Consider the following 26389-nt stretch of genomic DNA (forward strand, 5'->3'; position numbering starts at 1 on the left):
TCATGTATCTCCACTTTAATTTGGTGATTGATCCATTGATTATTTAGGAGCATGTTGTTAAGCCTCCATGTGTTTGTGAGCCTTTTTGCTTTCTTTGTATAATTTATTTCTAGTTTTATACCTTTGTGGTCTGAAAAGTTGGCTGGTAGAATTTTCAATCTTTTGGAATTTACTGAGGTTCTTATTGTGGCCTAGTATGTGGTCTATTCTGGAGAATGTTCCATGTGCACTTGAGAAGAATGTGTATCCTATTGCTTTTGGATGTAGAGTTCTATGGATGTCTATTAGGTCCATCTGTTCTAGCATGTTGTTCAGTGCCTTTGTGTCCTTACTTATTTTCTTTCTGGTGGATCTTTCCTTTGGAGTGAGCGGTGTGTTAAAGTCTCCCAAAATGCATGCATTGCATTCTATTTCCTCCTTTAATTCTGTTAGTATTTGTTTCACATATATTGGTGCTCCTGTATTGGGTGCATATATGTTTATAATAGTTATATCCTCTTGTTGGACTGAGCCCTTTATCATTACGTAATGTCCTTCTTTATCTCTTATTTCTTTCTTTATTTTGAAGTCTATTTTGTCTGTTGCGTATTGCATCACCTGCTTTTTCTCTCTGTTGTTTGCATGAAATATCTTTCTCCATCCCTTGACTTTTAATCTGTGCATGTCTTTGGGTTTGAGGTGAGTCTCTTGTAAGCAGCATATAGATGGGTCTTGCTTTTTTATCCATTCTATTACTCTGTGTCTTTTGATTGGTGCATTCAGCCCATTTACATTTAGGGTGATTATTGAAAGATATGTAATTATTGCCATTTGTAGGCTTTAGATTTGTGGTTACCAAATGTTCAAGGTTAGCTTGTTTACTACCTTACTCTCTGACCTCACTTGCTTATTGAGCTGTTATAAACACAGTCTGATGATTATTTCTTTCCCTTCTTTTTCCTCCTCCTCCATTCTTCATATGTTGGGTGTTTTGTTCTGTGGTCTTTTAGGAGTGCTCCCATCTAGAGCAGTCCCTCTAGGATACCCTGTAGAGGTGGTTTGTGGGAAGCAAATTCCCTCAACTTTTGCTTGTCTGGGAATTGTTTAATCCCTCCTTCATATTTAAATGCTAATCATGCTGGATACAGTACCCTTGGTTCAAGGCCCTTCTGTTTCATTGCATTAAATATATCATGCCATTTTCTTCTGGTCTGTAAGGTTTCTGTTGAGAAGTCTGATGATAGCCTGATGGTTTTCCTTTGTAGGTGACCTTTTTTACTCTCTCTGGCTGCCTTTAATACTCTGTCCTTGTCCTTGATCTTTTCCATTTTAATTATTATGTGTCTTGGTGTTGTCCTCCTTGGGTCCCTTCTGTTGGGAGTTCTGTGTACTTTCGTGGTCTGAGCGACTATTTCCTCCTACCATTTTGGGAAGTTTTCTGCAATTATTTCTTCAAATATACTGTCTATCCCTTTTTCTCTCTCTTCTTCTTCTGGTACCCCTATAATGCGCGTATTGTTCCGTTTTGATTGGTCACACAGTTCTCTTAGTATTCTTTCATTCCTGGAGATCCTTTTATCTCTTTCTGCCTCAGCTTCTCTGTGTTTCTGTTGTCTGATTTCTATTCCATTAACGCCCTCTTGCACCTCATCCAGTCTGTTCTTAAGTCCTTCCGAGATTGTTTTATTTCTGTATTCTCCCTCCCAACTTTATCCGTTAGCTCTCGCATATTTCTCTGCAGCTCCATCAGCATGGTTATGACCTTTATTTTAAATTCTTTTTCAGGAAGATTGGCTAAGTATATCTCCCCAGGCTCCTTGTCAGGGGTTGTCTGGGATATTCTTGTCTGGATCAAATTATTCTGCCTTTTCTTGGTCTTAGAGGTAGTCGTGGGCACTTGGCGCGTGTATCAACTGGAAGAACAAAGTCCCTTCTTGCTTGCTGTTTGCCTTCCTCTCTTGGGAGGACAGCAACCCCTAGTGGCTGATGCTGGGCACCTGCATGCCAACAGGGCTTCTGCGTCTGGCCCAGGCGGCTGTGGAGGAGGCTCTGGGTGGTTTGCTGTGTGTGCGGCTGCTCTCAGGCAGCTACCCTGCTATGGTGGGGCCACACTGGAGGGGGAATGGATGGGAGGCTGTTTATCACCATGAGGGGCCTCAGAGCTGTGCTGCCTCTCAGAGGGTTAGGGCGCCCTGAGTTCCCCGGTATTCCCAGTCACTGAGCTGAGTGTGCCGGGACATTTACATCCAGCTGTGAGGCCCCTTTCCCTTTAGGACTTTCAAGAAGCACTCGCTTTTCTGTTTTCCCAGGGGCACCAGCTGCGGGGACCCACTCACAGGTTTTACTGTTCTGTTTCCCTGATATCCAGCACACCATGCACTGTGTGTCTGCATTCCCTGTGCGGATGACTAGGGCTGTGTATTTGGCAGTCCTGGGCTCCCTTTCCCTCTCCGCTCCAACTTCTTTCCTCTCACCGGGGAGCTGGGGTGGGGGGGGCGCTCGGGTCCCACTGGGCCACAGCTTGTATCTTACCCCCTTTGTGAGGTGCTGAGTTCTTGCAGATGTAGATGTAACCTGACTGTTGTGCTGTATCTTCTGCTCTCTCTTTTAGGAATAGTTGTATTTGTTGTTATTTTCAAAAATATATATGGTTTTAGGAGGAGATTTCTGCTGCCCTACTCACATCGCCATCTTGGCTCCCCCTCCCCCTTTAAGACTTTTAAAGCACCCGCTTTTCTTTTGTTCCAGTGGAGCTGGCTGTGGGGACCCACTCGCAGTCTCCATCTTGGATTTTACTTTTCCGTTTCTCTAATATCCAGTACACCATGCAATGTGTGTCTGGGCTCCTGGTGCAGATTACAAGGGCTGGTTATTTAGCAGTCCTGTGCTTCCACTCCCTCCCCACTCTGATTCTTTTCCTCCCTCCAGTGAGGTAGGGTGGGGGGAGTACTGGGTCCTGCCGGGTCACGGCTTTGTTTCTTACCCTTTTCGTGAGATGCTGAGTTCTCGCAGATGTAGATGTAGCCTGGCTGTTGTACTGTATCTTCTAATTTCTCTTGTAGGAATAGTTTTATTTGCTGTATTTTCAAAATATATATGGTTCTGGGAGGTGATTTCTGCCATCCTACTCACACCGCCATCTTGAGCACCTCCCCTGGTTAATTCTTATATAGACCATATTTGTAACTTCCTCACAGAAAATTCCAGCATGTGATGTTTTAAATACACTGTGTGGACTTTAGGCATATGCTAACACTCTCCCAAAACCTTGGCAAAGAATAAATTTCCAACCAAGAATGTTAGTGAGTTAGACACAAAATTATTGACCATTGGAATTACTTCTATTAAATGAAATTCCGTTCTGTGTAAAAGATACTTTTTCTTTTCATAATATTGTAAATATAGCACCATCTACAGACATTGATAGCAAGACCACAGTTTAGAAGGCTGTCTTTTTCAAATACTTGTGGTAATACCTGTGATAATTGACTCTTGAACTTTCTTCTAGTGGACCACAAAGAGTAGTTACATGAAAAAAACGGAGGTAGAAATCTTGAGTGAAAGGCTTCTGTACCTTTAGTAAGTTTAGGTGACGTGGACTTTTAATGAAAATGTGACTTACAAAGCTTTTGAAGTAATTGGTAACATTCTGTAAATAGACTTTGGAGTAGCAGAGCTTTATTTTAATACCCAAAGGTTGATCACTTCTGCTCTCAATGATACAACGGAGTGAATCATGTCCTAACACCACAATTACTCTAGGATTTAGAGTAACCATTTGAGTTCTAGAAAGAGTTCTGAATGTTAAAAATAGTTTGGGTGGAGCACTTATGGGATTTTTATTTATACTAAATGCTTTAAAATCCTTTGATTTGGTGTTAGAAAAATACTGTTATGGGCTGAGGACAGAGAAGATCCAATAAAATGGGATACACGAGATGCTCATGGTAGATACGCCAAGTGCTAGAGTTTAAAAGAAAAATAACTTGGTCTCCAAGGTTCTTTTTTATTTTCTTGCAAAGAAACTGAAGTTTAGAATTAAATTATATAAAAAACATTGTAAGAGTTCACCCTTGTAATCCTTCCCAGTATCCAGGCTGCAAAAAATAAAGACGGGATCTAAAAGGAGGCCTCATGAGCCTCCTCATGGAGGGGTCTGATGCACCAGGTATAGCCATCGTCCTTAGCAACATTCCCTCATCTTTCCTGGATTTTTCTAGTTTTCAAAAAGTTACTACCCACTGGCCACAGAGGCAAACAAGTCGCTATGTATGCTATGCATGCTATGCCCTTTGTCTTTTACCCATAAAAGTGTATATAAATGCCTTGCAGTCCACACATATTGGAAAACTAGTGAGCCTAACAGATGTGCACCATGACAGAGAGGGAAATTACTGAACAAAGAGAATCCTGGGAATTAACTCTAATACCCAGAGGCAGGCATGGCTGAGTTCACTCAGACATATATAACCTTTTCACTTATTACGTCAATTGTGTGTGTGTCTGTGTGTGTGTGTGTCCGTCCATCCTTTGAATTCAAATAATGTATGAGAAAATTCTTGGCAAGGCAGCAAGTGCTATATAAACTAAAAAAAACTACTATGATCATTATTCTCAACCTTAGGAATCTAATGTCGGCTTGAGAATTACTTCTCAGGTCAATAATAGCTTCCAGAAAATGTTGATACCAGTTAATAAAATGGTACAACATTACCCCAGGATGTCTTGCTTGCCTTCCATTACTCCCAGACACAGGAGAGCATTGGTTTCTTAACTTCTCAAATGTGGAAAACAACTTGTTTAAAAGACTTACAGGATGAAATAGTCTCCAGCATTATATGGGCCACTCCCTGTACACCAAGGAAAGAGATCCCTTTAAACAGTGTTATGTCCTGTTCTTGAAGCATTTTCATGTCTTGGACTGCTAACTCCATTGGATACCACCAATAGAATTTGAGACGGCCCTGAGGGATGGGCATGCAAGGTAGGGAGATGAGCTTTTAGTCAGTGATGGCCTCTAAATTCCTCTCAAGCAACAGTTCTATACATGATGCCCTTTCTCCTTCCCTGTTTTTTCTTTTATTTCCTGTATACAACCAGTCATCAAATGCTTCAATTCTCCCTGAAAGCATCTCTCATATCAGTTCTGTCCAACTCTTGTGACCCTGCTTCTCCACTGGCTTCTTGTAGTCTGACAGGTTTAATCCAAATGCTCAGACTAGAAGACTTCTCAAAACTTGACCTTCCCCTCAGTTTCTAGCTTTATCTTCTGCTGTTCTCTTGCTGTAACCTTCTGTCCAACCACACACACACACACTCCCTCTCATGTTTATACTCACACTGGGTTCCTATTGCTACTGTAGCAAATGACCAAAAACGTAGTAACTTGAACAATGCAAACTTATTATACTATGGTTCTGGAGGTCAGAAGCTTGACAGGGCTCTTACTGGACTAAAATCAAGTTGTCTATAGGACCACATTCCTTCTGGAGCTTTAGGGGAGAATCCTTTTACTTGGAGAGGCTAGAAGGCACTTCCTGAGCCCGTGGCTCCCTCCTCTATCTTCAAAACCAGCAATGCTGGGCCAGTCCTTCTCATGTTACCCACTCCATGGTTCTCTCTCTTCTGCATCCCTCTTCCACTTTTAAGGACCCTTGTGACTGCACTGGGCCCAGGTGGATAATCTGGACTAATCTCTCTATTTTAATATTATCTTAGCAACACCCAATTAATTGAATATTATTACCAAAAAGCCTGTGTATCAAGTAAGACCAATTGCATATTTGGAGGTCTGGATTTATAATTTTAGGAAACCTCTAGCATGTTTTAGCTTAAAGTGCTCTGATTATTTCTGCTTTCTTAGGCTCAATGAAGGAGCAGCACAGATAGACATAGGTAAGTTATTTACTCTTTTGGTCTGAGACATAGTGCAAACAGTAATTATATTTTTAGGGTATCAGATAAGTGGCTGGAGCTTGGGCTGTGACAGAAATCACTTCTTATTACCTTTTCCAATATCATTCCCTTAGTGGAATGGGCAACAGAGATAGAGGGAAAAGAAGCTGCCAAAAGTTCCTGGAGACCCCCAGAGAGTGAAAATACTTCCTGGTTTTTCCCTATCTCATCCTATTACTGTTGGAACAAGTGCAGGTATGCAGTATCACAGTCAGAAAAGGAAAGGTTTCTCTGGTCCCACCAATCCAAAGCCTCAAAGGTGTCTGCTGTTAGGGAATCTCATACTTCTCCCTCATAGCACTCATCACAACCTTCATTACAGATTTTTTTTGTAATTGTGTGTTGTGTGACTTCTATGTGATCGCCTTGTTTGCCACTGCATCCTTAGCTTTTTTATCAGTGACTGGTTCATATTAACCACTTAAATGTTTGTAGATGAAAATAAATCCTTAGGGGGAGAGGGCAGAAGCTGTGTCTTTCTGTTTCTTTGGTATTGCATAGCAATTCAAGCACAGTGTGCTCAGCTATCAATAAGTGCTTTCTGATCATGGTATCTCCCCTGCCAGGTAAGTATCAATAAGTGCTTTCTGAAAGCACCCACATCTCACCATTAGGGACCCTGCATGATGCAGTAGCTGAAGCCATCTCAGAGGCTCCCTCTAGTTTTCCTCGTCCTAGGTAGAGAAGAAATAACGTGAGCTCTGCAACTGGTACATGAAAATAGATTCTCTTTCATGTTACTTGTGGAGGGCTTTTAGATTAACCCCTTCAAACTGTGGAGTTTGAAACATATCTCTTTTGACTTATCGCTTAAATACTGTAAAACAGTGTTTCTTTAAGTGTGATCCCTAAACATCATCTGCATTCCCTGGAAACTTGTTAGAAATGCAAATCCTTGGGCCCTACTGTAGAAACTCTGGGGCTGGGGCTCAGCAATGTGTATTTTAGTAAGTCCTCCAGGGATGGTGATGCATGCCAAAGTTTGAGAACTACTCTCTTAAACAAGGTTAAGCCCACTTTAACTTAGTTACTATTAACAGTTTATTTGACTATCTATGCTAGCAAGGTCTACAATAGCTCAGAATATAAATGTTCAATTCCAACTCTATCTGCCCTGCTCAGTCTGTATATTACTCCTGCAATTGACTGTGCTGTGAAAAAGCACAACGATGAACCCAGTCTTTTAAAATCAGAGCTCTTCACAGGAACTTACGGTGTTTGGGTAAGATGAGCATCTGAAAGTACAGTATGTTCAGTAAACACATGAACAGCAGCAAATACTTGTAGATAGCATCAGAATGACAACCTAAGAGGCTGATTATCAAATGAGCCTTAAGTTTTGCATGCTATGCTTTGAGGGGAGGTGGGAGAGAGGAAGCACATCTGAATGCCTAGCTGTTATTCTTTATTCCCGAAAGTTCAGTGTTATTACATTATTAATAGTGGAACTCTGTTTTGGTGGACAAAGTCTATTTTCCTCCAAACTAAACCTGAATTATACAAGCGACGTGATTAAGCTAAGGCAGGGGTCGGGCGGAAGATGCATAAGGTAACACGGGGAGGACCGGCAGTTTGCTTTGCTTTGGGCGGCCCTACTCATCCCTCGGCTCACTTTTTTCTGATGCACAGGTTTTCCTTCCGAGGTGGGTAGGGAAAGGGCTGGGGGACTCTCCAGCGCACAGGCCGCGCTCCACCTTTGCGGCTCCGGATCTGACCTGGGGACCAGGCCAGCTGGGCACGAACAGCTCGCCGAGCCCGGGAAGCTCGCGCGGCCGCCGCCGCGGCCGAGGAGACCCACGCGGTCGGGGTAACCTTGGCATCTTCCGCCCCGATTGGCCCGTGCCCCGATTTGCGTCCCGCCTCACGTAAATAAACTTTCGGCGCCTGCGTTGAAGCAGCCGGCGTGAGGCGAGCGCGTCGCAGCCAATGATGTGTCGGGAACGAAAATCAGTGACCAATGAAATGCTGGGGTCGTCCGGGCGGCCAGCCAATCGCGAAGCGTTGCACCCGGATGTGTCTGCCGGTCCTGAGAGCGAGCTCTGGAAAGTAAGGGGCTGCTCACGTGGAGCAGAGGCTGTAGGTGCGGACACAGGGGTGAGAGGGTGTCAGACTCGGTGTTTAGCGCCTGCGGCTGGCGTGTAAGGACCACCCTTTGGGTTTTGACTGGGGGCCAAGTCAATGTGGCTGTTTGTCTGTTTAAAGAATCCTGGTGCCGTGTGCCGGAGCCAGCGTGGGGGGAGCCTCTCCAATGGTGCCGTACAGGGAGTAGGAGTCTTGAAGGCACAGCAACTGCAGTGAAAATATGAATCTCTTACCTAAAAGCTCCAAGGAGTTTGGCTCCGTTGACTATTGGGAAAAGTTCTTCCAGCAGCGAGGAAAGAAGGCTTTCGAGTGGTATGGAACCTACCTGGAGCTGTGCGGGGTGCTACACAAATACATCAAGCCCAAGGAAAAGGTGAGCGCGGCCTGGTAGTGGGGTGAGTGCGTGCGTGCGTGCGCCCCCCGGCAGGTGGGAACCGATAGCAGGAATCCTGCCCTTGTTGACGGTGACAGGCGTGGGGACCCTAATTGGGCCCATATTTTCAGGATTCCGTGCCTCATTCTGGGTAATAGGCAATTAAAATATATCCTTTTAAAGGTTTTCAGTTAACAGACAGTCCCTCCCGCCCACTTCCCAGCCCATCCTTGAATTAGTAACCCCCTGGAAGAGGGACTTATTTAGTAGTCCAGTCTAGATATTAGACTGCTAGAGGACAAAATGTGCTTTCCAGTCACTGTGTATGCCTGTGGAGCAGGCAGCACCTGTGGCTTAAATGATACGTGGATTTGTTATCCAATAGTTGCAGGCCCGCTGAATTTCAGGCATTGTGCTCAGCCTTCACGCTTCAAGAGCATTAAGATATGAACCCTGGGCACATTCAAGAAGTGAAAAGTGGTCGGTATGGTAAGAGGAGGTTTGATAGCGATAGAATTGTCCTGGAAACAGGGAAGGAGGGAAAGTAGAACATTAATGTTCATGGAGGAAGCTTTAAATACCGAGCCTTTCGCTGGGAGCCGTGTGCATTTTCATTCAGTAGTTGAGTTCTCATAATAAACTCTGTGAGGTGAGTGGTGGTGTACACATTCTACAGATGAGAAATCTGAGGCTCTGAGAGCCAGCTTCTCGTCCAAAAGCATACATGTAATAAGTGGTTACATAGAAATTGAAACTTAGGCCCATCCAACTCCAAAACGTAAACACTTCTTGTACCATGCTTTTCCAGATGTTGACACTGGGGCAGAAATGTGAAGGACCAGTGGGAGATTGCTCCATAGAGAGGGAGGCAACAACCTGTGTTTTAAATTTGGCTTCAGAAAAGAATAGACTATCATGAGGTGGAGCTGAAGGCATGGGTGGAATAGAGTTCTGCCAGAACTAGGTTTTCTGCTGTAAAATAAATAGTAACAAAAATCCATAACTACTGTATTTGGGTTATGTAACTTACCGATTCTTGAGTAATAAATACTCGATTCAGAGAAAAGAACAACCAAGAGTAGGTTGTTTCTGCAGTATGAAAAGGCCATTTTGCACGACTTGCATTATTGTCTCCGAATGTGGCATTCACCAGCAAGTTCCTCTAACCAATGGTGTTTTCAAGATGGAGGCTAGAATCAACTCTGTAATGGTGCTTCATCCTGAAAACAGCATCTCTGTCTTCTGAAAACATGTAACAGCCAAGGTGAACCTTGATTCCTCCAAGTATCTGAAGTTCATTCCCTTGCCTTGATCACCTCCCTCTTGTGGTCTGCTTCCCCAGGTGCTCGTGATTGGGTGCGGTAACTCAGAGCTCAGCGAGCAGCTGTATGATGTGGGCTATCAGGATATAGTGAACATTGACGTTAGTGAGGTCGTCATCAAGCAGATGAAGGAACGCAATGCCAGCCGGCGGCCCCACATGAGCTTCTTGAAGATGGACATGACACAGATGGACTTTCCTGATGCCTCATTCCAGGTCGTGTTGGACAAGGGTACCCTGGATGCTGTCTTGACGGATGAGGAGGAGAAGACCCTGCAGCAGGTGGACAGGATGCTGGCTGAGGTTGGCCGTGTCCTGCAGGTGGGCGGTCGCTACCTCTGCGTCTCCCTGGCTCAGGCTCACGTTCTGAAGAAAGCAGTGGGTCACTTCTCTCGGGAGGGGTGGATGGTGAGGGTTCACCAGGTGACCAACAGCCAGGACCAGGTGTTGGAAGCAGAGCCTCGGTTCTCCCTGCCTGTCTTTACCTTCATCATGACCAAGTTCAGGCCGGTCCCTGGCTCTGCCCTTCAGATCTTTGAGCTGTGTGCTCAGGAGCAGGGCAGGCCCGTGCGGCTGGAGAGTGCCGAGCAGCTGGCTGAGGCAGTGCGGGAGCGGCAGCAGTATGCCTGGCTGTGCGGCCAGTTGTACCGCAAGGCTGGGCTGGGGAGTGTGTCTCTGGACTTGTGCAATGGGGACACGGGGGAGCCACGCTACACCCTCCACGTGGTGGACAGCCCCACTGTGAAACCATCGCGGGACAATCATTTTGCCATTTTCATCAGTGAGTTGGGATTGCTCCCTCTCTTCCCTGGAGGGGCTGGGGCTGGGCTTTGGTGGATGGGTGTACCTTGGCTGGGGGCGGTGGCGCAAGAGGTTAGACTAGCCAAGGCATGAGGAGGGGGACTAGTGGCTCTCCAGCTGCATACTTTGGTTCTTCTCATCTTCCATTGCAAAGGATCGATGAAGTGTTAGAATGTGGTAGGTAGGGGAGAGAAGTGATACAGATAAATTCAGGTGCTCACACGTTGTAGCGATGTCAGTTACTTTGTAATATTGAGTAAGGGGAGCAAGAGTCCCAGCTCTGTAGTCTGTGAGAAGTTGCTGCCTCTCTGCTAAATTCAGAGACAGGACAGAATATGCCTAAAAAAGTAGCTCTGGAACCTGACTATTTGGGATCCAGTCCTCAGACGCTTCTTCGTGGTGTAACTTCAGACAGGTTACTTTTCTTTCTGTGTCTGTAGCTGAGTCTCCTCATCTATAAAGTGAGATTATAACCATTTTGTGTAGTTGTGAGCAGTGTAAAAGCTCTTAGAATGATGCCTGGCACATGATAAGTGCTTTACAAATGTTACTGTTACTATTGAAAGGGGTAAATGATCCCAAATTTACCTTAGTAACAATCAGTAGAGATAAAATGGGGAAATACTTTAAAAGTATTTAAAAGGCACTGTAATGCCTAGACAAATACACGCTGTTAATATCATCATGATGGTAATTTGTTTCCTGACAATTGAGCCATTTTTTCTAATATTCCATAATCTGAACTGCCCACCTGTGGGAATAAGTAGTGCTGTGGATGCAAGCATGGAATCTGGGGCTGGGACCTGGCCTTGAGTCCTGGCTTTGCCATTTACCATCTGTGTGAACTTGGGCAAATAATGTAACTTTTGTGTCTCCATTTCCTCATTTATAAAATGGGATAATAATACTACCTGCATCTTGAACTGTTGTGAGGATTCAATTAGTTTCTGTATGTATACTGCTTGGAATAAAGCCTGGCATGTGATAAGTATTAGAATTACTGCTATTTTTCTTGCACTAAGTACTGGCCTCCCTCTGCTTATGTACAAGCTCGCACTCCTTATCCACCCTGGGCCCTGCCCTATGTGCAATGGCTGCTCTGCCCTGGGGATTGTGCACTAGGGCGGTGACAGCCCCTCAGTGGTGGCGGTTGGAAGGGGCCGCTGGGCCGGGACAGGGGCTGGCTCTCTGCCATGTGGGTCACTTTGGTTGTGGACTTGAACACTCTTCCTTCCTCACTCCCTGTTACCAAGTGCCTCTTTCCAGTCCCCCAGGGTCGAGAGACTGAGTGGCTCTTTGGCATGGAGGATGGCCGGAAGCAACTGGCTGCCAGCGCAGGTTTCAGAAGGCTGATCACAGTGGCCCTTCACCGAGGTCAGCGGTACGAAGGCATGGACAGCATCCAGGCCGAGCTGTCAGCCAGAGTCATGGAACTGGCCCCGGCCGGGATGCCCACCCAGCAGCAGGTACCAAGCTTTGGCAGCAGCTTGTATGGGTCTCTGGACAAACCTTAGCAGCAACTAGGAAGGCGGAGGGTGTCTGAGAAGTAGCCAGGGTTAGGGTCTATGACTCAGCCTGTTCCTGGACAGCATGTCAGCAGCTGAAGCTGAGTGGGCAGAGATTGTGTCCCCTTGCCTCAGGCACCGAGAGGAAGGGGAGCCGTAACTTGTGGAGACCCACAGGAGCATCTGCGTCTGTGAGGCCTCTCAGCCTCTACAGAGGTGCTATGAACAACATGCTCCCCGCCTTGCAGGCTCCAGCTCTTTGGTCTATGGATTGCTCAGGCCATGTTTCTCCGGCTCCTCGGTGGCACAGGACATCCTTGGCCATTTTGCTTCTTGGAGCCATCATTAGCTGAGGGTAAAAGGGGAAGGGCCAGAACAGCTCAGCATAATACTCAGATTATTAGCATTGCTCATCTGGTGTTTTACTGGGAAGGAAACTGAAAGTTTTTGCCAAAATGTTGTTAATGTTATTAACATTTGACACCATCTGTCTTGGGCCATCCTGGTAACAGATAGGCTAACTGACAGGTGACGTTATTGCAAGGAGTTTATCTTTCTTGGTAGATGGGAACATCAGGGTACTGGGAGCTTTGATGCTGTAGTAACAGAGCTGAAAAGAACCCAGGCTCTGGGGTCCCCAGCCTGTGGTTTTGCCTACTAGGCTGACGTGTGTTCAGAGCTGAATGTGTTTGATTCTTCCTGCAGACTTTGGGGTTGCTGTCCATCAAAGAGATCCAGATCCTGTGGGCAGGTTCACTTGTGACCATCTCTCACCCTCGTCTACATCTCTGCACAGTCAGGAGTCCCTAGTGGTTATTGAATACTCTTGAGGGTCTTTAAAAAGAGATAGATATAAAGATTGGGAAAGGAAATGGAAAAGTTTAGGGAGAAATGTATCTTTCTGGTAGTTTTTCCTCCTATTTAGAAAACTCAGGGAAAAAACAGTAAGAAACACTGAGGGAAAGTAGAAATTTTTCCTGATTTGGAGTGGTTGCTTTTTCCCTGGTTTTGTTTTCAGATTCCCTGAGGGTTACCTCTGGCTTTCATTGTCCTGGATATTGAAGTCCTTTTAAGGACTACTGTGGAGAAACAGTATTTTTCTTGGGGAGAACCAACTACATTTCACTGATGTTTTGGGGGGTACTTTATGAGCTCGGTTGGTTTTCAAGGAGGTAAATTAAGCCTTTTGAGATCTCTTCAAAGGCCCAAAGAAAGTACTTTAATAAGAATGGCAGATCTTTTGGGGTTGTCACTGCCCGGAACCTTGGTGCGGGGAACCTGTGTGCATGCCCAAAGGGAAGGGGCTGTAAGTCCTTGTATTTCTTCACTGAGCTGGTGTTTTGACCACATCTCTGCTGTATGTTCAGGTGCCCTTTCTGTCTGTGGGTGGGGACATTGGGGTCCGGACTGTTCAGCACCAAGACTGCAGCCCTTTGAGTGGTGACTATGTCATTGAGGACGTGCAAGGGGACGACAAGCGCTACTTTCGGCGGCTGATCTTCCTCAGCAACAGGAACGTGGTGCAGTCAGAAGCCAGGCTGCTGAAGGATATGTCTCACAGAGGTGAGGCGTCATAGGCTTGGTGGTGGGACCCAGGTGGTCAGGGCATGGACTCTCAATCTGGGGTGATTGGAAAGACCTGGGAGCTTGGCTGAGATCTAGGACAGACCTGGGGACCTGTGACCAGAGGCACATGACTGAATTGTCCTCTCACCATCCTGGTTCTTAGGGTGGGAGTGCTGATTAGTCTAGTAGTGTGTATGTTCTCTTCTTGAGTGAAGCCTGACTCTGAAATGATAAGGAGCAGGGGCAGTGGTTTACCAGGTTAATGTGATAGTCACTGTAATGCCTTTAGTTTAAAGGTTGTCTGTTCTGCAAGTTTCTCCACATACATCTGTGTGTGAATGCAGTAGGCCTCCATGAGGGGTGGCAGGTGGGCCCTGTTTTCCTCCCTAGTGGCACCCCAGCACCTGCTCCACAGGGCTTTAGAGTTGGTGGGTGTCTTAGTGTCCATCTAGTCCAGTGCTATTCAATAGAACTTACTGCAATGAAGGAAATATTTAAATACCCAATTAACTGTCCAGTGTAGTAGCCACCAGCCGTATGTGGCTACTGAGCACTTGGTATTACTGAGGTGCCAAATGTTTAATTTTATTTAATTCTAATTAATTTACATTTAAACGGCTACAGATGGCTAATGGCTACAATACTGGATAGTGTAGACCATGTCCCCTAGGATCCCTTCAAAGTGGTTTCCCAGATGCTGCTCCAAAACTCCCACTAATGGAGTGAGCAACAGTTTGTTTCACCTGTATTTTCACTGTGTGTGTGTTTGTATTATAAAAGCTATACTTGCCCATTGTAATCAATACAAAAACCAAATGCATAGAGTAAAAAGTGAATGCCCGTCCCCTTGCCTTCTCCAGTGTACCTTCCCTTTTGAGACATGGAGATTCAGGCATGGAATCTGAAATTGGGTCTCCTGATTCCCAGCTGTTCTCTATGCCTGACTGTGCTCTCCTGTTAGCAAGGCCAGCTGGGTGGAGGGAGATAAGAGAATTCAGAGACTCATAAGGTCACAGCTTTGCCCAAAGCTCACTATCAGTGACTCTCTGCAGGATGGTTTTTCTTGAGGGGTTTCCCCTGGTCAAGTGCAGCCGTGTTTGTTGGGCTCCTGTCCCATTGTTGGTCACTCTGGTTACGGGTCGCTTCAGTTTCATCTTACTGAAAGCTCAATAATGTTGCTTAAAACAACATTTTGCCCTCTAATTTGGGTTTTAGGTTTTTTCCCACTGTTGTCAAGTTTGTAGCCTTCCTAGTATTTATTCTCATGGGAATGGTTTCCCTCATGGAAGTGTTGCAGCAAGATGGAGAATGTATTAAAAATTATTCAGCATCTCCGAGAAGCATCCAGTCTTTACACCTCAGTGCCTGATGCTCCTGTGGAATGCAGCTGGTCCCTATTGAAAACCCAGGACCATTGTTTAGTATATCTTGGAGCAATTGAGGAAGTAGGTAGTGTGAAGGTAGAAGGGCCTCTTGTAGGATTTCTCCCTCCCGAGAACACTTGTGACTTCCTTGTCCAACAGGATGGCATGTGTTACTGTCTGTGTGGTACAATTGAAAGATGATAGGCATTAGAGACAGGCTGTCCCAGGTTCAAATACTGGCTGCGCCACCTACTGATTCTGGGCCTAACTATCAACTCTTCAGCTTCTCAGCTTTTCCATCTGCCAAGCATTTGAATAACAGGATTGTTATAAGAGCTAGAAGAGTAGATGTCCCAGTACAGTGACTGGTATAGGGAGGTAATTAGTAACATCGGGTTCTTGTTTCCTAAATAATTTATGAATAAACTCTTCTCCTGTCAGTGGCCTTATATTTCTCAGAGGAGATGTACTAGGACTCCTCGGCTGAGTTTTCCCAGGTTTTTGGGTGTGTTTTAGCCACTTCCCTTTTTCAACTCCCTGATATCCAGTGATGTGTGTCAAATGTTTAACAACCGTTTCTTTGGGGAAAAAAGCCCTGATACGTACTGTTTGCCAACTTCTGTGTCATAAAAATGGCTACCATGGGTAGACTTCAAACTACCAACATGTCAACCAGTTCACAAAATTCCTGCATATTTAACAATTGTGTTCTTGACTCAGATCATGCCAGCTCCTGGTATGACTTGCTTTCCAAGGAGTAGTGTACTAAGCATAGGACTTCATTTCTATCTCCAATTTAGCCCAGAAGAAACGAAAAAAGGACAGAAAGAAGCAGCGGCCTGCTAATCCTCCAGAGGACCTCCCTGCAGCCCCAGGGCAGTCCATTGATAAGAGTTACCTGTGCTGTGAACACCACAAAGCCATGATCGCCGGCCTCGCCCTGCTGAGAAACCCGGAGCTGCTCCTCGGTGAGGGAGATGCCAGTGCCTTCCGCAGTAGGGAGCATGTAAGGTGACAGATGTAAGGAGTGTCAGCTGCCTCATAGCTTAAAACCGGTGATTCTGGACCAACACATACCGTGTATTCATAGCTTTCTAATTCCTCACCATCTCATAAGTTAATGAACATCCAAATAACTTTTCCTGCAAACTCAAATTGTCAACTTGAAATGGCTGCATGTGTTGATTTCTGAATTTTTTTCTTCTATTCGTTTGTTTGAAAAACTAAGGTATAAAATGCATTCAATGAGACATGTAAAGTGCACAGATCTTAAGTTACTCAGCTTGATGAATTTTTGCTTATGTACCCAGATGGAACATTTAAAAATAACGTTTCTGGAGAAATGCCTTTTCATTTGAGGAGAATTTCTTGCTTTTCAGTGATGTATTATTTGAGCACCAGGAGCAATTCTATCTTGAATTTCTACTTAAAAAAAAGCCCATATTGCAGGTAGTACAATCATCACCTTATCTCTAATAACAGGCTTGAATCTGACCACAGTAGCAAAAATATTCATGTTGCTGTCTGTGCCTGTAACTGTCTTCACCCAAAGTCCCTGAGTATGTCTTCCTGAAGCTCATTGTACTTTTGGCCCATCATGGTGTTGATCTAGGTCTCTAGAGTCTCGGTTCGTATATTTAATCCCACAGCTGTCTCTCATTTTGGTGATTGTTTCTTATCTTTCTTCCATTCCCCTGGGGTTGCTATGGTTTCTCTTGTGCTGAGGTCTAGGATTTGCACCTTTATTTTCCTATGGTTTCTGGAACTCGGATGGATTGCCCTTGCTTGGTTGATGTGTGTCAGAGAGCATTTGTGGTCTTTGAGTCCATGCTTGGAATCTTTAAGGGACCATAATACCCTTGGTTCATCTTCTGGATCTATAAAAGTAAGGACTGTGAGGCCAGGGTTGAGTTTTCAGACGTTAAATTGACTCCTACTAAATTTCTGGCATGAGATGAGTGGCCAGTCTCTAAATCTTGTGTCCCCCCTGGGCAAAGCCAACAATCCAACTCCCTCTTGTGCGCTCCCCAAGGCTGGTACAAAGCTTTCCAGTGAGCAGATAGTAATATAATACTCTATTCCTTTATTTCAGAGACCCCACTGGCATTGTTGGTGGTAGGCCTGGGTGGAGGCAGCCTCCCCCTCTTTGTCCATGATCATTTCCCAAAGTCCTGCATCGATGCTGTGGAGATCGACCCCTCTATGTTGGAAGTGGCCACTCAATGGTTTGGCTTCTCCCAAAGCAACCGGATGAAGGTCCACATTGCAGATGGCTTGGACTATATTACCAGCCTGGCAGGAAGAGAAGGTAATGTTTTGATGAATTTGGAGGGGTGTTGAGGGAAGATTGATCCAAGATTGTCAGGCCTGCAAGAGCCCTTAGAATTCATCTCTAAGAAGGTGGCATTGAAATCATGCCAGTCTTTCACCTGTTCATTCATTTGTTGACTTATTTATTTAATAAGTATGTAAGTCAATCATACGTTCAGCTGTGCCAGGGGCTGGGGTATGCCAACAGGTAATCTTGTCTGCCCTTGTGGTGCAAACAGACCAGTGGGCTTCTCTTCTTATTCTCTTCTGACCCTGTGACCTTGCTACTCCCCCACCATCCCAAGAGACCTGAAGTCTGTAGCTGGGTAGGGAAAAAGGAAAGACTAGCTGGGGTGCATGTTGGAAGATGTGTTTTGTACATATTTAAGCTGGAGGTAAAGCCAGAAATAGAGCAAAACAGAATTCCTGTAGCTCATTGGTTCTAAACCTCTGAGATGTTTGACAAGGTCTGTAGCCTTTTATTTTGCTTGTCATAACGATTGGGTAGGGATGCTTCTGGCCCTCAGCAGGAGAGACTGAGGATGCTGCTAAACACCCTACAGTTTACAGGATGGCCCCTGGGGACAAAGATTACCTGGGCGAAATGTCGGCAGTGCTGAGGTCGAAAAACGTTGGTGCACATGCTATTGATAGCCCTACTGCTCCTGGAATTCAGCTCCACTTACAATCATTTGTATCCCAGGCTTAGGACAGAAGGCATAGTAATGTTCTGCAGTAGCCCCCTGACACTTTTGCAACTTAATTATAGGCTGCTGGTGACTGGAACTTTCTAGAGCATGAGTTCTTCAGGGGGAAGTCATTTAAGTTGGTTTACTCCTAAGTGAAGCTGGGGAGCTTAAGTTCCCCCCACCATCCTTTTTGGTCTGAGTTTCACTTGATTAGATGCTCGAGTGTCACTTGATTAGAATAACTTCCAGTCAGGGCATGGCAAGCTAGAATGCCTTGGGTGAGTGGGGCTGGGATGGACAGATGCTGCCTTAATTTTAATTGCAAACTACACTTAACTATGTCAGTTTCACAGGTTCCCTTTCTGAGGCTGGGACCAGTTGGGGGCCCAGGCCCAAGGTAACTAATACATGTGAAGCTTTTAAAACAGTGCCAGGCACATGGTAGGTACTCATAATGATGCTGTTGCTGTTACCACCTGTAGGGCACTTTTTGAACAGCCCTGGCCATCACCTCTAATGACAACCCTTCAGAGTGTTGGAGGGCTCAGTGCGGCCAATGTGGGCTGTGGTTGTCTTGGACTCCGATGAGCCTACATGTTCTGCTCTCTGAGAAACCAAAGGCAGGTCTGTGCTGTGAACATGATGGCGTGTGGCAGCCCTAAGCAAGTATTTATTAATTACTGAATAGTCATTGCCATAGCCTCAAAAGTGTGCTAAAAATAAGTCAGTGGCATTGCAGGTCTGCCTTTCCTAAAAACTTACTTAATAGTAAGGAGATATGATTCATTATTAGTTCTTTCTCACCTATTTAGAAAAATCCTTTCTTTCTTGAGCCACTTACTGTTCAAGTAACTAGAAAAGATACACTGACTTTAATTTGAGAGCATTTTCTCCTAGGAGGCAACATATGCTATTTTCAGAGTTAATTTAAAAGTACTATTTGCTGGATCAACCAACCCCAAAAGGTTGAGGCAGCTGCTCTGTTTAGATCAGTGGTTGTCAACTTAGACTGTACTTGGAATTACCCGGGTTGCTTAAGAAAGATAGCAATGGCTTTCTGTCTCCCTAGCATCTATTCCTTGCCACACCAGGATTTTTGACTCAGTTGGTCAGGAGTGAAGCCAGGTTCTGTCATATTTAGAACTCTCTCAAGATGACTGTATTCTGCCAGGATTGGAAATCACCAGTATAGGTGGACTCTTAATCACATAATAATCACACAGAAGTGGGCAGATAGGGCAATGTGTGTGCCTTTAGGAGGTACTTGTAAGTCTGGAGGAAGAAGGTGAGATGAGAGCTCTGTCTGTAATGGGGGAGCACTCACAGCAGAATGCTGATGACGGTGGCGTCCGTGCCCTTACAGGTGAGCCATGTCATCCTCTGACATAGCCACCTGTGCCCACCACAGATCCCAGAAGAGATGTAGTGTAGTAATGTAAATGGCCTTATTTTATCTGGCAAAGACAAAGCCTTGTTTGCTTCTCTTTTCGCAGCGCGGCCTCACTACGATGTCATAATGTTTGATGTGGACAGTAAGGACCCAGGGCTTGGCATGAGTTGTCCACCCCCAGCATTTGTGGACCAGCCTTTCCTGCAGAAGGTCAAAAACATCTTGGCTTCTGAAGGTATGAAGAACAAAAGTCTGCGAAGGGAGAAAGTATGCATCCTTAAAGAAAATATTTTTAATGAAAAATGCAAATTTCATAAGCATGTAGCTTGATCATTTTCCCCAAATGAAAAAAAACACCCATTTAGTACCACCAAACACAGAACATTTCCAGCCCCTAAGAGGTCACCCCCTTTGAGTAACTTACCTTCCTTTCAAGGGGAACCACTATCGTCACTTCTATCAGCACAGCTGTTTTGCCCTCTTTTGTTCTTTATATAAGTGGAACAATACAGAATGTACCCTTGAAGTGTTTGTTTTCTTTCACTTAACATGATGTTTGTGAGAATCATCCACAGTGTTGTGGTGACATTGTTCTTTTTTATTGCTATGTAGTATTATTGTGTGACTCTCCCACAATCCATTTCTTTATTCTGCTGGTGGCATTTGGGTGGCTTCCTGTTTGGGGGCTTTCTAAGTAGTACTGCCATTAACTTCCCAGTAGATGCCTCGGGGGGAATCTTTTTGCAGTCTTTTGGGCATATATGTGGGGTGGTAGGTGCTGGACTGTAGGTTATGCATATGTTGAGTTTTTGTAGATGCTGCTCGCTGCTCACAGTTTTACAAAGTGGTTGAAGCAGATTCACACCAGCATGACAATGTTGGCTACCATTTGAATTCTTCCCACATATCCCAGACTAGGCATATGTCATTTCATCTTCATAGCACCCATTTTTAGAGGTGAATAGATTTGCCGAGGGCTCTAACCCAGTTTTTGTGACTTGAAAGCTGGGTCTCTTAATCCATATGCTCATGGCCTGCTGGGTGCTCTGATTTGGTTTAAGTAGTGTAGTGAACAGAGTTGATTTAGAACCTTAATCGTTACAAGTCAGGGTGATGTTGGCCCTCTCATTGGCTAATAAATACTCCATAATGTATGTGTCAAAAGCATAAAATCCCTGTGGAGTTGGTACTTTCTTTCCTGGGGTATTCCTTCTCAGAGCAATTCTTTGGGAAACAGGCATGGAGAATGGCAAAATAGCTTGTTAGCTGCAGGTCAAGAAATTGGCTTGATGTTTTCTCATGGTTCACATACTGCCTATGCTTTTCTCTCTCTGCCTTTGTGTGCTGAGTGTTCTCTGAAAACTCCTTGCCACCGTAGGTGTGTTTCTTAGTCCACCAGCCTCCCTGGGGCTGGATCGGTGTATTCCTCAGAGCTGAACCTTGGCTCCAGCAGACCCCTGATACGCAGTCATTCTGACTCTTTCCCTCCCATGCTGCAGGTGTTTTTATCCTCAACCTCGTATGCCGAGACATGGGGCTGAAGGACTCGGTGCTGGCGGGGCTCAAGGTGGTGTTCCCCCTCCTCTATGTCCGCCAAATAGAGGGTGAAGTAAACGAGATCCTGTTCTGTCAGCTGCATCCTGAGCAGAAACTTGCCACACCAGAGCTTGTGGAAGTAGCCCAGGCCTTGGAGCAGAACCTGAGGAAGCCAGGGAGGGGTTGGGATGACACGTACGTCCTGTCAGATATGCTCAAGACTGTGAAGATTGTGTGATCGCTGAGGCCAGGCAGCCCTCTTGGCTTTCGGCGAGACTGGCCTTGGGCTCCTGGTCTGCTAGAGATCATAGAACTATAATGCACAGTACTTCTTAAACTTCCTGTTTTTCTTGGTTTCATACTCAGCTCCATGCGACCTCAAGCTTGGGTTGAGTCCCCTTGGCTCCCTGCCCTGGATCGCGGCGTTGAGTAGACCTGATGCCTTCACGAGCACACGCTGAGCTCCTAAGGACTGAAGACAATCAAATGTGGTGGTGGTTTGCTTTTGCTTTATCTTGTTGGCTCTTTAGGAATGATCTCAGGTCAGGGAGTGGAGCATTCTGCGCCAAAACACCATAGTAGGCTCTCCATAGGCGCGAGGTGATTTGAAAGAACACCTGCCATCTTCCACCAAATGGAACTGCAGAGGACCTGGTCCCCCGTTTTCAGGATCTGCGAACCCACTCCAGCGTTTAACAGCTCTCCTCACTTTCCCGAACCTCACCCGAAGCCATGTGTTCTGTTCTCGCTGGAGAGAGTGGATGTAATTGGCCCATGTATGCCAGCCTAGCAGACTGAAGTCTCTGGTATTGGTTTACTCATACTTACTGAGTGCCAGCTACATGCAGATCTGGCGTAAAGAGCTGTGGTCTAAGAACAGATGCCTGAGAATGGCCAGAAGCATGGACTGGCAATAAAAATGCATACTTTCCAGGAGCTTTCCTAAGTGATTTACCTACACTGTCTCATTTAATCTGACATGAAGAACAGTTAAAACAAACCTCCATCTAACCCAAAGCTCACTTGAGTTGGAAGCATCAATCTTACCTGTTTATTGAAACTGTTAAATCAGCAGTTCTGAGACTGACTTGAGTTTCATCTCTCCTAATCACACCAAGGCTGACTTAATGAGCGGCGCTGTGGAAAATAGGCATTGTTCCCAGTCACCACCTCGGCTTCTCTCCCCACAGTCCCTTCACAATGGACTGGGACCTCTGGTGGTGAAACATACTTTAGTTAGGTTGTCATCCTTAACAGAATTGCATCAGCCCATTCAGAAGGGCTTGAATACAGTGTTGGTTTTGGATCTTTTCCACTAGAAATGCATGGTGTTCTTTAGGGGAGGGTCTTCCCCTCGAGCCACATGAAGAGGCTATTTCCCTCCAAGGCCCTGCACCCCAAGGGGCCTCGGCTTGGGAATCCCCACTGTTTTCCAATCTGTGAACTAATGCAGTGTCAGGATAGGTTATGGAGGCAGAGGGGTAAGTCAGACAATCTAGTCTAACTGCCCTACGCTCAGATCACCATCTCTTGCTGTGCACAGTTCAGAGCAGAACACTTGAGTGGCAAAGCCACACTAGGGAATTACTAGAATGATGACAAGATCTCAGCTGTATCTTAGGAAGAGTTGTCCAAGGAATTAGGGAGGTTCACCAGCGAGAAGCCTTTGGAAGTGGGAAGAGCACTCGGATGATGATAGTTATCTTAAAAATTTTGAGAAACTGGGTGTGAAAGCGCAGATATGTGTGCCTCCAGTGGCTGCAGAAATTCCATTGGCAGCTTTCAGCTTAATTTCCTACAAAGAGATTTGTACTAACAGAGACCTTTATGTTCACCAGAACATGTGGTGACTCAGGCTGTTGACTCAGACCCTAGTCTGACTCCCCTCAGTGTGCTCACTGAGTTGTGAGGAAATGCTTTTGGGTGCACAGCAAGCCATTGGCCTGCATCCCATCTTTCCCACTTGGGCTTTTTTGGGGTTAGGGGGCATTTCTATTTGATTTTTTTATTGAGGTATAATTGACATACAACATACTAGTTTCAGGTATACAATGAAATGATATTTTTACATATTGCAAAACAGCCACTACAGTAAGTCTAGTTAACATCCAAAAGCTATTCACTTTTGCACTGATGACAGGCAAATAGGTCTTCATGAGAATTTTGCCTAACTTTTTAGGCACATGATTTCTGGAAGAGGGGAAGCTTGTAAACTCCAATTCTTTCCTGACTAGACAAGTAACCTAAATGTGTGCAGTGGGCCAGGTGTGAAATAGGCTAGGCTGACATGCGACAACTCAAGAGAACAGATGCCCCCTGGAAAGGCAGCAGCTGAGAGTTGTCATGCAGGATGGCTGCCCCAGGAGAGCTAGATCTTTCCAGGGAAGCCAGAAATCCGGAATGTATGTGTATGTGTGTGAATATTAAAGTGTAGGCTAAGCAGAACACATCTTCAAGCCATATTCAACCGGTGGGCCAGTAATTTGCTCTTCAACTACAGGGGACAGCCTACAGAGCACTTGAGAGTCAGGCATACTCTGAGTGAGCTTAAAACAAGGAGCATCCTGGTAACTACCGGTCATAGAAGTCTGTTCAGGTGCCATCTTGTGTCATGCCCTACTGTCCTTGGGATAGTGTACAGTCTAACTCCAAGGACTATCAAAGAACTGAATGAGAATAAACCGCATGACAGATCTCCCCTGTAACCACCTTCTGCAGCAAGGTAAACGCAGTGAGGCTGGCTATTGCCCCTTCTGCCCCTTCCTTCCCCTACACGCCATTTTTTCAGTGTGTGTCTCTAGTCTTGCATCTTGACTCAGCTGGCTGACTGGGCCACTTCTTGAGTCCACCTTCTCATGGATAAACCAGTAGTTCTCAGCTGCACATTGGAGTTATCTAATGTGGTAGGCAGAGTAATGGTCCCCAAAGATGTCCATGTCCCAATCCCAGCAACCTGTGAATAGGTTACATTACGTGGCAAAGGGAAATTAATGTATTAGATGGATTTGATGTTGCAAATAGGCTAACTTTAGGGAGATCATCCTAAATTATTCAGGTGGGCCCAGCATAATTTTTAAATGTGGGAAAGGTAGGCAGAAAAGTCCATTAATAATATCCAAGAAAGACTCATCATTTCCAGTCTTGAAGATGAACTCAGCCTCTAGAAGCTGGAGAAGGTAAAGTCAACTCTCCCCTAGAGCCTCCAGTAAGGAGTGTAAATCTACCAACACCTTGATTTTAGCCCAGTGAGACCCATTTTGGATGTCTGCTCTATAGACCTATAAGACAATAAATTTGTGTTGTTTTAAGCCACTAAGTTTATAGTAAGCTGTTACAGCAGCAATAGGAAACTAATATACCTGGACATTTTTTTTTCTTTCTGTGATGAGAACTTTTTAAGATCTACTCTTTTAGTAACTTTCAAATACCCAATACAGTATTGTTAACTATAGTCACGTTATTACACATTACAGCCCCATTACTTTATTTTATAACTGGAAATTTGTACCTTTTGACCTTCTTCACCCATTGCACCCACTTCCCCACCCCCTGCCTCTGGTAACCACCAGTCTGTCCTCTGTGAGCTTGGCTTTTTAAAATAAATTCACATATAAATGAGATCATACAATATTTGTCTTTCTCTGCCTGACTTACTTAGCATAATACCTTCACGGTCCATCTCTGTTGTTGCAAATGGCAAGGTTTCGTTCTTTTTTGTGGCTAAATTGTATATATATCCACATTTTCTTCATCCATTATGGACTTAGTTGTTTCCATACCTTGGCTATTGTAAATAAATGCTTCAGTGAATATGGGGGTCCAGATATCTCTGAGTAAATGTTTTCTTTGTCTTTGGATAAAAACCCAGAAGTAGAATTTTTGGATCACATAGTATTTCTGTTTTTAATCAAGGAACCTCCATAGTGTTTTCCATTGTAGTTGCACCAATTTACATTCCCACCAAGAGTGCATTACCTGGGAAACTTAAAAGTATTTAGGCCTGAGTTCTACCTTCCTCAGATATTCTTATTAAATTGATATAGGGTGTGGTCTATGCATCAGAATTTTAAAAAGCTTTCTAGGTAATAATGTGCAGTCCAGTTTGAGGACCACTGAGGTAGAAGTTCTGTGAGTGGCTATGTTACTGGGTAGGGAGGGAGTTGCTCTTATCAGTGAATATCAGCTTGGCCCAGATGCAAGCAGCAACAGTCACTTGTTAAGCGGAATGTGTTCTCCCACCTTGTGTAGGAAAAACACGATGTGTGCCTTTACTCAGTCTCACACCACTCAGATGCCAGATTTCCCCCACACCAAGTAATTCTCCAATTCTCCAACCAACTTGGTGTCATACAATTCAATTCAGATATGACACTCTGCCTGGGGTTAGTGCAGACCCCCTGCGAATGTCCCCCCATCTCATTTCAGATGCCAATCTCAAAATCACAAGTCCAGGTTGTCACCTGTGCTTCTGATGCACTGGTATATAAATCAGTGGTTTCTATGACCCACTCCTCAGGTTTGATAGTTTGCTAAAGCAGCTCAAAGAAACCAGGAAAATAGTTTACTTAGATTAGCAGTTTATTATAAAAGAATGCAACGTAGGAACATCCAAATAGAAGAGATACACAGGGCAAGATGCAAGGTATGTAGGAAGGGACATGGAGCTTCACTACCCTCTCGGCATGGTTGCCCTCCTTGCATCTCCATGAGCTCACATGCCCGGAGGCTCTCAGAACAGTGTACTTGGGATTTTTATGGAGGCTTTACTGTGGCATGATCAATTATTAACTCAATTTCTAGCTCCTCTCCCCCAGAGGATGGGGTTGGGGTGGGGCTGAAAGTTCAAGTTTGTCATCATGGCTTGGTCTTCCTAGTGACCAGCTCCCATCCAGGAGCCCACCTGGAGTCACCTCAGAACAAAAATGCTCGTATCACCCAGGAAGTAGCAGGAGTTTTAGGAGCTCTATGTCAAGAACTGAGGTTGGAGACCAATAGGTACTTCTTATTTTACAGTCCTCTATTCTCAAGCGCACCTGCACCCTTTGCCCTTTGAGTGGATGACAGCAGGATGAAGCAGTCAGCTAGCTGTGCAGGGTCATTTCCTCCGCAGAGCACAGCGGCCCTGCTCCCCACTATAACTGGGCCCCTGAGTGTACACCCTGAGGACTGCTTCATAAAGCTGAAAGATTTTAGTTGAGTAAACCATAGGAAATCCAGTTTCCCTCTCGTGGCTAGACTTACCATTTGGTCTCTACCAATTTGTCTACAGGTAGTAGTCAATAAGAATTAGAACTCTTAAGCTGGGTTTTTCTTTTTTATTTTCAATAGACTTTTTTTTTTTTTTTTTTTGGAGAGGTTCTGTGCCAGACATCAAGTCTGTGCTGAAGATAGAAAGAGGAAATGACAGAGCTCAGTGACTAGCTTGGGAGACAAATTGCAACACGTGGGTGAATTCTGGAACCACATGTGCACAAACCGTGAGATATGCCCAGACAATGGTCAGGTATTTGCTAAGAGT

The 26389-nt window shown here is 45.0% G+C and overlaps 1 protein-coding gene across 4 annotated transcripts in view; it reads left to right on the forward strand.

The window, feature by feature from the left end:
• Nucleotides 1-7933: 7933 nt before the first annotated feature.
• METTL13 (methyltransferase 13, eEF1A N-terminus and K55) overlaps nt 7934-26389 on the forward strand; it is a 68532-nt gene continuing 50076 nt past the window's right edge. Inside the window, exons 1-8 of one of the 4 annotated variants that reach the window (XM_036918448.2) lie at nt 7934-8389; nt 9732-10491; nt 11778-11977; nt 13384-13579; nt 15747-15914; nt 17039-17254; nt 19439-19570; nt 20835-24681. In XM_036918448.2, the coding sequence (XP_036774343.1) occupies nt 8237-8389; nt 9732-10491; nt 11778-11977; nt 13384-13579; nt 15747-15914; nt 17039-17254; nt 19439-19570; nt 20835-21109 (2100 nt within the window). In that variant the 5' untranslated portion in view covers nt 7934-8236 and the 3' untranslated portion in view covers nt 21110-24681. Of the gene's footprint in view, nt 8390-9731; nt 10492-11777; nt 11978-13383; nt 13580-15746; nt 15915-17038; nt 17255-19438; nt 19571-20834; nt 24682-26389 lie in introns of those variants that run through there. The other 3 variants (XM_036918451.2, XM_036918452.2, XM_036918450.2) reach the window with 3 other exon arrangements.

The sequence above is a fragment of the Manis pentadactyla genome, chromosome 9, assembly GCF_030020395.1.
Source record: "Manis pentadactyla isolate mManPen7 chromosome 9, mManPen7.hap1, whole genome shotgun sequence".
In the NCBI taxonomy this organism is placed as follows: domain Eukaryota; kingdom Metazoa; phylum Chordata; class Mammalia; order Pholidota; family Manidae; genus Manis; species Manis pentadactyla.